Source organism: Pelodiscus sinensis, chromosome 7 (genome assembly GCF_049634645.1).
Source record: "Pelodiscus sinensis isolate JC-2024 chromosome 7, ASM4963464v1, whole genome shotgun sequence".
Classification (NCBI taxonomy): Eukaryota; Metazoa; Chordata; order Testudines; family Trionychidae; genus Pelodiscus; species Pelodiscus sinensis.
In genome coordinates this window covers 33,497,132-33,513,342 of record NC_134717.1, presented here as the reverse complement: position 1 = coordinate 33,513,342, position 16,211 = coordinate 33,497,132, and the positions used below count along the sequence as shown (strand labels likewise).

General features: G+C 40.9%; 1 protein-coding gene and 1 long non-coding RNA gene across 5 annotated transcripts in view; one reads left to right on the top strand and one right to left on the bottom strand.

The window, feature by feature from the left end:
* The window catches only part of ITGB6 (integrin subunit beta 6), a 93,287-nt gene that overhangs the window by 66,100 nt on the left and 10,976 nt on the right, over positions 1-16,211 (top strand). For all 3 annotated transcript variants that reach the window (XM_014574716.3, XM_014574719.3, XM_006111648.4), the window contains 2 exons: positions 1,029-1,126; positions 14,603-14,722. In XM_014574716.3, the coding sequence (XP_014430202.2) occupies positions 1,029-1,126; positions 14,603-14,722 (218 nt within the window). The remainder of the gene's footprint in view (positions 1-1,028; positions 1,127-14,602; positions 14,723-16,211) is intronic.
* Positions 13,007-16,211, bottom strand: part of LOC106732175 (uncharacterized) — a 37,460-nt gene continuing 34,255 nt past the window's right edge. For both annotated transcript variants that reach the window (XR_012905184.1, XR_001368439.3), the window contains exon 3: positions 13,007-15,086. This is a non-coding gene — a long non-coding RNA (uncharacterized LOC106732175). The remainder of the gene's footprint in view (positions 15,087-16,211) is intronic.

Sequence of the window (16,211 nt, the reverse complement as noted above, 5' to 3'; positions counted from 1 at the left end):
AGCTGAGAAAGTGAGAGCAGTGCTTTGAAAAACATGGTAAATATAACAAAAACACCAACAACACTGAATGTATCTACATTTGATAAGGACTATCCCATTACCCACTCATGTATTCTTTTCACTGCTTCACTTGTGAGTGATAAGGTCACCCCATCTCATGAAAACCATTGCAGTAACCTCCACATTATTCTCATGGAGGTATGTAATTCAATGCAGATAGTCAGTCCTACAGAGTTGTTTTTCTCAGAGTCTTAGCCCCTGAATCCAGTTAATGCTTTAAACCTAGAAGTATATTTTGTAACCGCTTGTTTTATGCACACTTCATTTATGTATTTTCTTTATTCCACTAGCAGCTCCAGCTCCCACTGAATCACTGGTAGAATTTCTATTGATTTCTGTGATAGTTGGATCGGGCCCTCAGTTTGTTTTTAAATATTCCAATCATTGTACATGTGAATCAAATATTTTGAAGTTACTTTGCCAATTAACTTGCATTCACTCAATTAAGTTAGTAGCTCGTGAGACAAGCGAATCATATTTGAGAGACATCTGTTAAGGCATTTGCACATATTTTTTAGTCCCTTGGTAAATATAACACATTAAGAGATTTTAAACATGGGGAGATCTATATTAGTTTCTCATCCTGCTCACATTGAAGTCTATATAAAATATTAGTCCATTTAGACATTCTCCTGACTATTATTTAGTGTAAGCTTAAGTTAGAACCTTTATCTTTAAAATGAATGGTATGTATGAGTAACCCCATTTCTTTAGCAGACTACATGAATAATGTTGCCTGGGGTTCTGTCTGGTGATTAACAAGAACTTAGAAAGAGGGCAAGAGAGAACGACAGTACCTTTATTCAGGGTTTTCTTGAGGCAATACATATCACATTTCTGAGAACTACTGTATCTATAGCACAAGACCTTTTGTTGGCTTCTTTTTAAAAAGACAGCATATATATTCCCCTGTACATTTGTGCTTGGAATAGAGAGAGATTGATGAGATTTTCAATTATTTTTCACAGGAGCTGCATAGAATGTCATTTGGCTTCTGATGTCCAGTCACAGAGAAAATGCAATGAAAAATGTAAATTAGTTGATGCAACTATCAATCATTCGGAAGGTTTGTGCATCTATTTATTTAACTGCCTTTTGTTGTCTTATTAATTTTAGCTTATTTTTCATTAATTTTACATAAAATTTTACATATGTTATCTGAAAATTACTGTAATACATACACATTTTTCCCAGGGGATTGGTTAAAAAATTTTACTAAATTATTTAACCCAATCACTTTCTATATATACCACACTGCTCTGAAAAAAATTCCTTATTTAAAAACAGTGTCCCTTGCAGTTAATTAACTCACCCTACACACCAGTGTTCCCTCTAAGATTTTCCATCTAGGAATGGAGTGAGTTTTGTCTTGTGCACCAATGTTGAGGTCACGTGCTCTTGTTCGGGTGTGTGCCACTGCGGCACCCACCAGTTACCCAATTACTAACAAATATCATTTAAAAATGATCATTTAAAAAGAAAGAATTCTAAAACAGCCCTTTCCCAGTCACAAAGAATACAAAAAACTACTAAATCAGAACTTTCACCCAAGCATCCTTACTATTATGATGGACCCTAAGTGCCAATGTACTGTATCATGCCATCAATTACACATAAGGTAAAAAAGGCATCACCCCACCATACATACCTGCAAAGTCTGTACAATAAGCTGTTTTTCTTAAAGACCTGTGTTGCACTGCTACACAACACCAGTAATAAATGGTGGCAGGAATATTTTCCTTGGAAAAGAGCAACTGCTGCTGTTCTCAAGGTTGGCAGAACCTGACCGGCCACAAACGAAAACATACATTGTTACCTCCTAGAACTTAATACTCTAACTCTCATTAATGACTTAATCTCCTACAACTGATTGAACTTTGATACTATTAATATTTCTTGCAAATAAAAATTTCAGTTTCAAGTTTTCAGTTACTGCTCCTAATGCCTGCTACTTTCTGGTTATGACAGTTGCAAATCTGTACTTTGTGAAGTACCACTTCTGCTGAGACAAATAGCAATGTACCCAGATACTGATTAGTGATTCTTGTGCTTAGTTGTAATTGTTTGTGCTAATGGGTCAAAAAATCTATTTAGTGTTACTCTAACAATTCAAAAATATTGCCATCTAGCTAATAAAATTAACTACATTTTCAAAATGTAGCTAGGCCCAGTGGGGCATTGCTAGTCCAGTGGTGGGTAGCCTGCGGTCCAGCAGGGTTCTATATGTGGACCATGTCATCAGTCAGGATTCGGGGTCGTCCCAATGGGTTCCTGAAAGGTCCTTTACCCTCAACTTACTACAGCATGAGACATTTTGTTTACCATTGCCACTGACCAGGATTGTCAGATTCTGCTGGTTTCCATCCATGGAGGCTATTTCCTACCGATATTACTAAAGTGACAAATATGTAAAGCAAGGACACGTGAAGTGAGTTGCATGTTCATTGCACACAACATTGACCATGAGAGCCTTGCGCTGCCTCTGCATTCAATCAAAGCACTGCTACGGTTCAGTCGGCACACCCTGCAAATTCTAACTACCCTATCCCAGGAGAGTGTCTCAGTGATGACAGTCTTGCACCATTTAACTTTCAAAGTGTATATATTGTATTTGTAACTGATTTTTAGTTTACCAGTTAACTGAATTTAGAGTACTAGTATTCTCTATTGTTATTGCCTGTGCTAATAGTTCATTTTCCATTCACTTGTCAAGAAACTGTCAAACAGAAAATAACTTTTTTATTTCTATCTAAAATTTTAATCAGAAGGATATTGAGAAATATTCTCTAGAAAATCTTATCAGTTAGCCCTGTATGTATGACATGCTGTTATACTTGATTAAAGGGTTGCAGCACTTTTTTCCAGTGCTTGCTCGGCCAAGCCCTGCTTCTCCTGCTCTTCTATACTGCCCTTTCATACCTGGCCATACTCCCAGATCAGCCTCTGAGCCTCATGACAACTTCCCCTAATGATCATTAGCAAAATGTTCAACATACTGAATGAGCCATACTTATACCTTCAGCAGGAATTGCATGAGTAAAAAACCCTGTAACTTGCCAGTGGAAGCTAGAAACAGCGGCGGATATAGGGCAGGGCGCAGAACTCAGCCGAGTGCCACGGCGGGAGGCGAAGGGGAGCGGGGCGGTGATGTACACAGCCAGGGGACGGGAGGTGAAGGGCATGACAGAGGCTCCAGGTCCCACCCCCTGGCCTTGTACATTGCTGCCCCGCCCCCCTTCGCCTCCCGCCATGGTGCTTGGTTGAGTTCCTTGCCTCTCAGCCGGGACGCTGCGCAGGGCCCAAACGGCCATTTGGGCTCTGTGAGTGAGAGGCAGGAGAGGGAGGACTAAGGAAAAGAGAAAGAGAGAGTGAGGCAGGAGGAGAAGAGAAGGAGAGAGTGAGGCAGGAGGAGGAGGAGAAAAAGAGAGAATGAGGCAGGCGGGAGAGGAGACTTAAATACAAATGAAAATTTTTAATTATTAATGCAGAATTTTGTTTAAGAATGACTTATAATTAAAATAAAAATGATCCAACTAAATTAAGTTTTTCTATCAAATATACCAAATTCACATTTAATATGAAAATAGCCTTCAATTTGCGCATTTGATGCCTTTTTTCTATTTTTTCTCCAAAGGGAAGCCCTGGAAATTATGCTGCCCTGGGCCCCACAAAGCTCTCATCCGCCCCTGGCTAAAAATGTGGTATTCCATTTGTTGTCTAAATCACTGTGCCTACAGCTGCTAACTGTTGTCCCTCCACCTCAAGTCAGGCCATGACATGGTGTCCAGTATTACCTTCTTCACACAGTACATAAAGGCACTTTTCTCTTTGGACTCTCTCTATTTGTGAAGCACTTGCAGAAGTAAAATGGAGACATTTGTGACCACCTCTGGTTTCACCAGGGTTAAAGAAATTAAGTAAATGTAAGACTCAGACAGTCTTTCCAATTTCTGCCTACTGCCTCAATAAATCAGATCCCTTCCAGCAACCTTTCACACACCTCCGTCTTACGCTCTCTCTGGTCTCCCCACAGTGCCTCAGCTTGATGCTTTGCACCTTACATTTGCAGCCCCCTTTTTCTGCACTGCTCTCATCTTCTGCGTGCCACTCTTCCTGCTCCTCCTCCTTTCTCATGCCCTCTCCTCTACACTTGTGCGCCTCCTTTTGTGGGGTTTTGCTGTGGTCCTCCCTGCTTTCCCCTGCTCCTCTGCATTTCAGAGGGGCTAAGAACTACCCAGCAATGTAGCCTGTCTTGTTAGGTAATGAAGCAGCCTACACAATGCCTCTGGAGCAGCCACCCTCTACATGCCCCAGCCCGGCCCCCAAAGCAGCCGCCCTCCATGTGCCCTGGTCCAGCCACCAGAGCAGCCGCCCTCCATGTGGCCCCACCAGCCAGGCTGCATAGCGGCTGCCAGAGCTGGAACTGGGGCCACAGTGAGGCCACCCCAATAGGAATAGCCTCGCTGCAGCCCTGGCTCCAGCTGCAGCACACCAAGGCAGCTGTCTGCCATGCACCAGAGCAGGAACCCACCGCACCACTCACCATCCGGTAGGAAAGTGAGTGCTGCTGTGCAGCTCTACAAAGGAGGTGGGTGAGTGGAGGATTTTTTTATGCACAGCTGCGCAGGCGCGCACCTTAGCAGGAACTGTGCTACACATCTAGTTTCCTAATTAGCTTTTGAAAACTTCATTCCACCTATGACTGACTTTTAGCTTTACATGCAGAATACAAATGCCCAATGGAAGCAGTATCCTGACAAAGCATCTGGGTGTAAAATTATAATCAACCCATAAGTTTCATTATGATTTCGTCCTTCAGTTGCATACACAGTGATCCCATTGAAGTCCATAAGAGCTTCCATGATGAAAACATTACCCTCATGGACAAAGAAATAAAACTTTAAACAAGACTGCTAAGCAATACATTGGGGTTTTTTCTAGACAGGAAAAAAATAGAAGGTGCCTAAATGTAGTTATGCAAACAATCTATAATTACTTCCAATGCCAGCTAATAATGTGACACGTAATTCTGAGACAAGGCAGAACGATGACTATGCTGTAAACATATCACATACATGACTTCATCTATAGATCAGGCAAATAAAATAATTTGGACAGCAATGTCCAAAGAATGTGGTATGTGCATCTTAAGATTGTTTGCACTAAATTGCTGGGAATTTACCTATATGATCACAGATAGCAGCAATCTATCTGTGATTTGCATCCTTTTTGAAGTGAGCTCCAGCACTGTTTAAATTTGTAATTACTATTACAGATATCAAATATAATGTGCAAAAACTGTAAGAATGTATCTATGGAGGCAGGGAAGGCAGCATTGTATTTCAGAACTTCACAATAATGTATAATGATTAATATACGTGGCATACATCCATGAATATATGGAATTCTCTAAACTATAAAAAGTTATTAAAATCAATTAATTATTGTTTAAATGATACATACATTGCTTTGAATTATACTAATCTATACATACAAATAGATTACTATAGTATAGTTTATGGTAAAAACTGAAGTATAATAAGTAGTGCAAAAAATTCTCAAAAACATACAAGTAAAAATAATAAACTGAATGAGCAGGTTTGTTATTTAGAAGACTGTGGGTAGAATGGATATTTGGTATTTAAGTACTGTACCTTCCATACAGTTTTTGGTATTATTGTATTCTTTTTGCAAATTTTCAAAAAACTATCACTGAGTGTCAGATCTGTGTAGCCAAGTATACACATAGCATTCTATTTTAAGGTATCCACAATAGTACTGAAAACTGGGACTAGCCCATGGCATTGTTTATATCTCTGTGTTTAGAGAGAGAGAGAGAAAGTAGATGTGACACTGCTTTATCCTAATTTTGCACTTGATATTCTTTCAAGTTCTACCTTTCCCTGACTGTGATCTTTTGCAGCTTGGATTTTGTTTATAACAGTGTCAGCCGACAGTCAGGGCAGTGTGTGTGTGTGTGTGTGCTGAGAAAAGGTTCAACGTCCGTGACTTTACTGCTGGGACCAGGGTCCCGTTGCAGAGGGCCCAACAGGTTGACAGACGCCCCTGTTTATAGGAAGAGCTTATTACACCTCAGATTTTAGCTGCTAGGATACAGGATCCCTTCGCAGAGGGCAGTCTAGGGAAGACTGAGAGATGCCCCAACGGATCTGGGAGTGACACAGATCCAAACACCCAAGCTCTTCCTATACCTGTCCCTTATGACCGGCTGAAGTTCTTTTAAATTGTGCTTGGTTCTGTTACAGCAACTGAAGGAGTCAGGTTAAAACTTAAACAGTTACAGGTTTATTTAAAAGACTTATAAAAGCATATGGTTACAATGGCTATTGCTCTATTTCTTAACCGCTAGCAAATATAGATCTTAAAAATGGTTACAAAGAAAATAAAGATAGAAAATAGAAATAATGGTACCAAATGACAGCTTAATCTTTAAAGAGCTCTAAGTCTATGTGTACTCTTAAAACAAAGGACCACATCCAGGTACAATTTTTACCCCCTTCTGTGGCTCTCGACTCCAGCGGGTCAAGCCAGGGCTGGTCCCTCAATTCCTAGGAAAGACGAATACGAGGTGGGCGTCCCCGTGGAACCTCGGGAGGTCAAACACCTAACCTGACCAGCAGATACATGGTAGATTGACACTCAGAGTAAATGTGCTGCTGGACCCATCTTTATACCCCTGGGGGCCCGTATCCTCTTTCTTATCTAAGAGGCCAAATTGTACTGGTATGTTTTGTGGCGCCAGTTCTTACAAGCAAGTTTCAAGTTAATTTACACTTGCAAGAGAGACAACTAAATTGTGAGTACTAGACATTTTTTTTACTGGGCAAGAGATTCCTCCCCCCGCGGACGGCTGTGTGTTCGTATCAATATGGGTTTAAGTCAAGGGCACTCCTCAGCAGCCTCTTGGTCAGCAATTGGCATATCTCTGTTTACAGCCATTCACGGTCACACAGCCTGGGCCTTCTGCTCTGTGTGCCCTGTATGCTCCAGGCAAGCAAAAATGGATGTTTCAAGGGGGGTTCCTGTCTTGCTACTAACAGTACTAGCAACTACTGTAGTAAAAACTGCATGATAGTTACCATTCTAACTTCACAAATAAAATAATTATTGCAAAGTTTATTTGAACAGCTCAACACCAGATCCAAAATGGTTCAGAGTGGTAGGTAAAATGATTGATTTGGGTATGGAAATAGCCCTAATGAAAAGTGCTTTAAGTGATCTGGAGAAAAGCAATAGGAACTTTAAAAGAAAAGAAGAAATAATCAAAGATTCCATACACAACAACAGAAAAACTGTAATGGAATATGAATTCATCAAATTGTGTCTTATTGTCCTAAGTAACTGCATAATCTTGTTGCTATTACATTTGTTCTTGCTTTCATCGCTTCTTGTTTGTGGTTAGCTATATATATGTGTTGAATTTCATCCTATATTTAGACAATGAGATCTTTGAGGGAGAGTCATGTTTATAAAGAATTTAGCACTATGGGGGCTCAATCCTAAGTAATGCATCTAAATGCTACTGTGATAAATTGTAATACTCAATGAATTTAACTTAACTAAGTTGTACATAACTTAGTGTGTGCAGGGGACTGTTTGTTAGTCTATCAAAGGTCTAATCCAAATCCCATTAAAGTCCATATAAAAGCTCCCACTGACTTCAATAGGAGCTCGGTCAAGTCCAAAGTGTGCAGCTAAGGAAGATTGCACTATACATGGCTAATTTAACTGCATAGTGGCAAGTATAGTGAAGCTGCATATTGACTGAGACAAGGGGTTTAAAGGATTCCTTCATTCATTTCCTATAGACCTTGTGAACTACAAAGAGGTTAAGAAAGGTTGCCCGTTTTTTAAGTTTCACAAAGGGAGCTCTGTTTCTGTTGCATGTTAGGAGTATTGCAACTGGACAAGGTGCAAAGTAACCTCAAATTGGATGTTTTCCTGATTTTGGAGTGCTTCACTGTGACATCTTTAAAACATATTTTATATAGAATATTAAAAACTCTAAATAGATTTTTTCCGAGAGATTCCTTTACTAAAAATTCTTAAAATGTGAGCTGATTAAAATTAAAGAGTTAAACACATGCACACACACATTCATGTGCATTTTCCTCCATTTGTTCAGATTGCCTGTTTTGTGCACCAAGCGGTGCTCTGTACAGAATCAGTTTCACTTCCCACTTTTTAAACCCTAACTTCAAGTTTATAAGTGCAGTGCAGGAAGTTCATCTTTGAATGTTCTTGCTCCAACATTCCAATAAGGTGTCAAAATAACAATTGTGGAGGTGCTGAGTTTCTATAGAAGCTGCGTATGTTACTGTTTCTCATGGATGAAGAGAAATTGTTAAATTAATTTTAAGTATAAGAAACTGTAATTTTCTAAAAATGCTGTGAGAGCTGCAGGAATCTCTAGGTCCCACAGGAGCCAGAGAAGGAAACTGAGGAAAAGTCAAGGCAGCATCTCTCACTCATATAGCTAGGTATGGAGCTACATGCAAGAGAGCAGGGGTAGGAGGAACATACTTATCCAGCTTATAGAGCCAGGGAGAGAAAAGGATCAGAGAAGTGAGCTGCAGATTGGGGAAAGGGCTGGGCAGTTGTATTTACCTCCATCTCTGAGACACATGCACAGCCAGGGCTCAATGTGTTCTTATATTCCTTCCCCAGCTCTGCTCCACAGATGTATCCTGTCAGGCCTATACATGTTCCCTTACTGTTTGTATGAGTCACTATAAAGCAATTTTCAAAGCCTGGGGCAGTATGATTAGCAAAGAACTAAAAGGTGCCTAAGAGGCAGATATACTTGAAAGTGATTTTGTTCCTCTTTGGCTAAGAATGTTGAAGTGGAAGCACCCCTGTAAAGTTGTCAGCTTCCCATTTCAGTACAACATACACCTCTGGCACTAATCCTATAGTCCAGCTGCCAAGGATGAACCTTGCATGCTGTCTTCCCAGTACAATGTAAAACACTTCTGAAGGAATTCAGCTGGTGCAGTTAGAACAGTTTTCTTACTGGGGGTGCTGAGACCCATTGACCAAAACTGTAACCCCTGTATATGATGAAAACTGTTTTAAGCCGGGGGGCTGCCTTGCCCCTCAGTACTCGTAATTCTAGCGTTGGGGGTCCCCCATCTCCTGCACCCCGAAATGGCACAAACAGACTGCACGCCGGTGGAATAGAGGAAGTTTATTGCCTCTCCAGGGTACAGCACAGCACAGATGTAATCTGGTCACAGAGCTGGGCTAGGATGCCTCAGGTCCCCTTGAGATGGGGGAGACTGGGCCCCTAAACTCCAGCCCCTTTCCCTAGGCTGTCTCCTCCATGCTCCCAGCCCACAACTCAACTCACACTCTTCCAGCCCTGTCCCCCAGCCAGGGCAGCATTCCACCTTCCTTTGTTCCTCTCCATGGGGGGTGTCTGGCCATACTGGTTTGCATAGTGACTCATCCTGTTTTGCTGGGTCGTGGTACCCACGGCAGCCAGTGGGGGTTACCCCAGAGCCAGCAGCATAGAAACCAGCCAGGTACCCCCACTACGTCACAATGGTGAAAACTGTTTTAAGCCGGGGGGCTGCCTTGCCCCTCAGTACTCGTAATTCTAGCACCCTTGCACTGGTGTCCACATTTTTTTATCCTTATTCTTCAGATAGATCTGTTTTTAAAATCAGCCCTTACTATTATTTTATTTAAATTCTTGGTTTTTTTTAAGATGGGGTACAGTAGCGTTATGTGTTTTTAAAAGATAAACAAGAAAATTTGGAGGTGACCTGATAAAGGCGGCAGTCCCTCTTTTTGCACACACTAGCATGTTCAGGATTTAACTACATTTTATGTGTTCTCAGGCCTCAGTTCACCACTATGTTACTGCAGTTTTACACTACAGTAACTCCATTTGATGTAAAAAACTGAAATCAATGGTATTATGCTGCTATAAACCTGGATATGTAATGGATCATGGCTGCAGATACCATAATTAGTGCAAATTACACATATCTACTGGACATATTTAATACAAGCGCAGTGTGCATTAGAATTGACTTAACCGTGAGTGTGAATTTCAAAAAACTAGCTAATGCCTAGGAGTAATGACCCTATATGCTAAGGGTATGTCTACTCTGCAAACCTCATTCTATGAGGAGTAATGCCAAATTGCTATTTTGAATTAAGTGCTGTGTAGACACTTAATTTGAAATAGGGGGCCTCCAGCCCTTCCCAGGGAGCCCTGGTTGCCACTCTGGGCACAACCAGGAAAACTTACTCTCCTCGGAGCCCCGGAGCCATTAAAGGGGTAGACCCTGGCTACAGTGCCTGTGCCAGCTCCAAGCCTGCCAGCCCAGAGCCAGCAGTGGCCACCAGGGCCTCTGACCCAGTGGCCCCAAAACATGAGCCAGCAAGCCACTGGCAGCCAGCCCTCCACTGCTCCCCAGGATCAGTCTGCCAGCTCCCAGGAGCCTGGCAGGGGCTGGAGAAGGCAGGCACCTTCCTGGTCCAGGGCAGAGATCATGGACCATATTCAGGTTTGGGGGGGATGCCCCCAATGTCCATGATCTCCGCGCTAGATGGAGGAATGTGGCCATCTATGGCAGGATAGCTGCCAGCCTGGCAACCAAAGACCACATGCAAACCCAGGAGCAGGTTTGCATGAAAATCAAGTTGGTCTGTGTATCCAGACGTGAACCCCCATTTTAACATCCATCTTTGTCTGCTTGAAACCATGCAGGGCACATAAGAGCAGGAAAACAGCATATTCTTTGAAAACCTTGGAGCAGGAGGTTTAGATATGCTGGCTCAGTGACCATGACCAACTGTAAGCAGAGATAGGAGGGTGGTCAAACTAATTGTTGACCAAGAGGCTGTACATCATGACTTTGACTTAACCCATATTGATACGAACACACAACCGTCCGCAGGGGGAGGAATCTCCCATCCAACAAGAACATCCGGCACTCCTAATTTAGTTATCTTCCTCTCTTACAAGTGTACATTAACTTGAAACTTGCTTGTAAGAACTGGCGCCACAAAACGGACCAGTAAAATTTGGTCTCTTAAGATAAGAAAGAGAATACGGGCCCCCAGGGGTATAAAGATGAGTCCAGCAGCACACTGACTTTGTGTGTCAATCTACCACCTATCTGCTGGTCGGGTTTGGTGTTTGACCTCCCGAGGTTCCAGAGGGAACGCCCACCTCATATTCGCCTTTCCGAGGAATTGAGGGACTGACCCTGGCCTGACACGCTGGAGTCGAGAGGCACAGAAGGGGGTAAAAATTGTACCTGGATGTGGTCCTTTAAGTGTGTATATATATATATATATATATATATATATATATATATATATATATATATATATATATATATATATACATAGTGTTAGAGCTCTTTAAAGATTAAGCTGTCATTTGGTACCATTATTTCTATTTTCTATCTTTACCTTTTTCCTGTAACCATTTTAAGATCTATATTTTGCTAACATTTAAGAAATAGAGCAATAGCCGTTGTAACCATATGATTTATAAGTTCCTTTAATAAACCTGTAACTGTTTAAGTTTTAACCTGACTCCTTCAGTTGCTGTAATAGAACCAAGCACAATTTAAAAGAACTTCAGCCGGTCATAAAGGGACAGACATAGGGAGAGCTTGGGCGTTTGGATCTGTGTCACTCCCAGGTGACAAGATCCGTTGGGGCACCTTTCCAGCCTTTCCCAGGCTGCTTGCTGCAAAGGAACTTTGTGTTCTAGCAGCTAAAATCTAAGGTATAATAAGCTCTTCCTACACACCGGGGCATCTGTTAGCCTGTTGGCTACCCTCTGCAAGGGACCTAGCAGTAAAGTCACGGACATTAAAACTTTCGGGGCTCCCTTCAGCCTTCTGGCTGCCCGCTGCGACGAGACTTCGTGTCTTAGCAGTTGAAGACTTCGGAGACATACCCACACACACTGCCCTGACCGTCGACTGACAGTCTGGCGAGACCCCCAACCCTGGGCCCTGAGCTTCCCCTCCCCCTTCTTCCCCTTGCTTCCCCCTTCCAGCTCCCTCCTCCCAGGTTTCCCCCTCCCCTCTCCCACTCTCTCCCACCTCCTTTTCCCAGTCTCCCCAGAGGTTCATTCCCCCCCCCCCCGTTTTGTTCAATAAACCCAGTTTCTATTTTTGAACATTCGTGTCTTTTGTTTGACATCAGGAAGGGGGGCTAGGGAGGGGTAAGTGGAAGGACTTGAGGGAGGAATGGGGCACAAGCCCCCAGTGGGGAGGACCGGGGTGGCTCTGAGGGCTCCTCAGGGCGGACGCTCTCCAGCAGGGCCTCCTGGATCCTGACAGCCCCCCGATGGACTCCCCAGATGGCAGCCTGCAGCAAGTGCAGCCGGGCTGATGGCAATGACCCCACGAGACGCACCAGTGTGCCCAGAAGCAGCTCTGGCTCTATGTGGCCGAGTGCTGTGGTGTCCCGAGTGTGAGCACTCCAGGCACTCCAAGACAGGACTGCTTTGCTGTCCCTCATCGAGGTAGAACCCTGAGAACTGTCTGTCCGGGGTGGAGGTAGGGTCCCTTTAAGCACAGAGCTCAGTTAGCCTCAGGCAGCAGCCCCTCACACTAAGTCCTAAACTGATGCCCTGCTGGCACTGGTTCTGGCCAGCCTTAACTTTGGTTCAGGGTCCACTCAGTGTGGACGCGCTATTTCAAAATAGCAAAACGCTATTTCGAAATAGGTTTGTGTGTAGATGCGTTAATTCAAATTAGCTTAATTCAAATTAACTATTTCAAATTAAGCTAACTCGAATTAATGCTGTAGTGTAGATGTACCCTAAAAGAGTGGAACACCACATAGAATGAATGAATACATTCAGTATAAGTTAAATTTAAGAAACTAAAACAGTATTGTCAAAAATCTGGAATCAAGCCACCCAAAATCCTGAGATTAGTTTGTCCTGGTATTTTAAAAAAGTAATAAATTTGTGGATTCATTTTATTTGCTTTCTGGTTCATGAACCATTTGAATGCAGTTGGGTCACATTTTTCAAGACTTTATGGTACCGTGAACTAGAAACTTTTTTTAAATGAAAACTGAAATTCTCAACATTTTTTTGTAATCAGTTATAAATCATTGCATCTCTATATATAACATAAGGCCAGATTATACTAATTATATGAAAATATGTGATACATAGTAAATGGAAGTTGACATTCTGTATGTACAATAGCTTCGTTTAAATGTTATTATTGTAGTCACTTTTTTATTTCTTTGTTTGCTACCTTTTTTGTGATTGGATGTTTGAGAGGTTTAGGTTGAACTCTTTGGCACTCCTTAGTCAGCCAAATTTACATAGAATTTTGTTTGAAGGAGTGATGAACAGAGACTTGAATGTCAATAACATTTCATTTAAAAAAATCCCTTTGACAAACTTCTAGTTTTCTCACATTTATCTAAAAATAACAAAGACCAACAGGCTTATTAAAAAATTTGTGTACAGGAACAAACAACTTTTAGAGCTGAAGCTTCAGGGGGTAGCTGAGCTAGTCTGTACAGGATAAACTTTAAAAAACAACGAATAGTCTGGTTATTGCATAAATGTCTTGAAACTATAGTTTATAACATAAGCAACAACAGATGTTCAACTATAGAGGTGTTAGCAGGCATTGCTAAAAATGCAGAATATTTTCTTACCATAAAGATATTCTATAATGTTAGAAATGGAATTGTGGCACTTCTGGAATTGGATATACAGCCTCACATTTCAATTATTATGCTTCTTTTTTTCCTCTCTGCCACAACTATTCATTCCCACACCCCATCTCTTGAATCAATTCAGCATGAAAGGTTCCCTACCTCAGAAAGGTTTGAAAAAAATGGAAATGAAAAAAGTTTTTCTGCACAATCACATTAATTGTGATGGGCAAGTAAAACTGGGCAGATTGTCATAATGGATTACTTTTATATCTGCCTTCCGCTGGATCACATTACAATAATACTACAACTACAACTAAAGTTTCCTGTTATTAATTTATTTATTGTCACAATACATGCCACAGTATTCTTTAGGAACACCATTGTGGAAGAAATAAATGGTAATCCTTTTAAAAGTATCAGTATCTGTCTGATATGTGGCTATCTACTTCTGAAATGTAATCTAGACACAATACCAGTAGCTTTCAGCCAAAGAGAACATATTGTTTACTTTGTACTAGAATCAGGGTATTCTATTCCCTAGACAACTGATGGAAAGTGTCTTGGAATTATTTGCAATTCATTGAAATTCATGCAACAGCAGATTGATAGGTGCACTTGATGGTCAGTGCAGATTGACAACACCTGGACCTACCCTTCTGAAATACAAGTGGAAAATCTAAAACAAAAACAAAAAGGCATTTAGAAAAAAAATGTCATTAAATATAACAGCCATTCTTAGAAGATTTCTGCAGTTCTCTTTACTGTATGCTGGAAAGACTGTAACACACATTAATCCATAGTCTCTGTTTTTAATACATGTTAAATTGCACTTGACCTACTGGGTGACTTCTTTTTCCAGATTTCCCAAAGGATAAATCCATTCCTTGCTCTTTGCAAGGGGAAAATGAATGTGTTTCTACATTTCTAATGGCTACAGATGAACAAGGAAGGACAATTATTCATAGCATAAAGCAGAAAGGTGAGTTGTTAATATCACTATATATACACAATATCACTTTGTGGTATAATTTAAAACCACAAATGAGGGAATCAAGCCATACATACTGGAATATTAGCAGACTGAGATGTTACACACAGTACTGTATTTTCTTGTGTTAAAAGTATTTTTCTACCTAATCAAAAAAAAGCACTTCCTAAAATATTTTACATATAATGGTGAAATGAGACATGAGCATTCTTGCAATACAGGCAGAATGGACTAAGTACCAGGCTAGAAACCAGAAATGGCTGATCTAAATCCAGCTCTTACTCCCTCTGTGGCCTTGAGGCAAGTCACTCTGTTCAGTTCCCTCATCTGCAGAGTCTGGGTAACATTTCCTTCTCTGCAACACAGAAGTGATGTACGGATTAATTAATGTTTTAAAAGTACGATGAAATGTATGATACCAAATACCATCACATTATATGACAAATTACCTGCAAAATATTATTCAGACAGATACAAAAAATGTTAATAGATCACCAAGTAACCATAATACTTACACTAGACACAATGAAGCAAATGTTTATAGGATTTGCGAATATTTTTACAATCATATCCTGCCCACACAATTATATTTAACACGGCACTATTACGAAGAGTTGAATGATTTTCACAAAGTTATTAAAGAAGTTCAACAATCATTTTACTAAGGTATGTCCTTTCATTTAAAAATACTTCTTTTTTATATTGTGCTATTTGTTTTTTCTTATATTTCATTTAAAGATCCTAAGAAAGTGGAACACTAGAGAACAGAGACTCCTCAGTTACTTAGGGCATGTCTGCTCATCAGGGTTGAAGCTGAAATAAGCTATACAACTTGAGTTATGTCCATTGCTTAGCTTAAGTCAAAATAGCTTATTTCAGCTTTTGGCACTATCTACAGCAGGAAGTCAGAGAAAAAGCACTCTTCCTCTGATTTCCCTTACTCCTCATAAAATGAGGGATACAGGAGTTGGAGTAAGAAGTCCTTCAGCTCAATATTATTTCAACATTATGTCGAAAGAACTGCTTGCTGGGTAGACGTGGACTATGTCACTTATTCCAAAATAACGCTGCTGTGTAAACATATCCTTAGACAGCTTTTTTCCAAGCAGTAACATACATTTGTGGACACGCCCGGTGCCTCACTGCGAAAGTTACATCACTGACTAAAGCATGGCACATGGTTGTTTTACTTCTGAGAGTACAACTTGAGGCTTGGAAATTTTTTCCAGCCACTTATCATCTTTATTAATTTTTTGTACAGTGTTTCTTCAGCACCTGTGTCAGGAATTAAAGTGATTGCACTGAAAATAATCAGCTACTCTTGTAACAATATTATTGCTTAATAATAGCAGTGTGCCATTATAACCCACACTGGTATATTGTTCCATGAAGTGGCATTTGACCATCTGCAGGGAGGAAGAATTAGTGTGCTCTACTGCAGTGGTCTCCAGCCTTTTTAAGCACAAGATCACTTTGAATT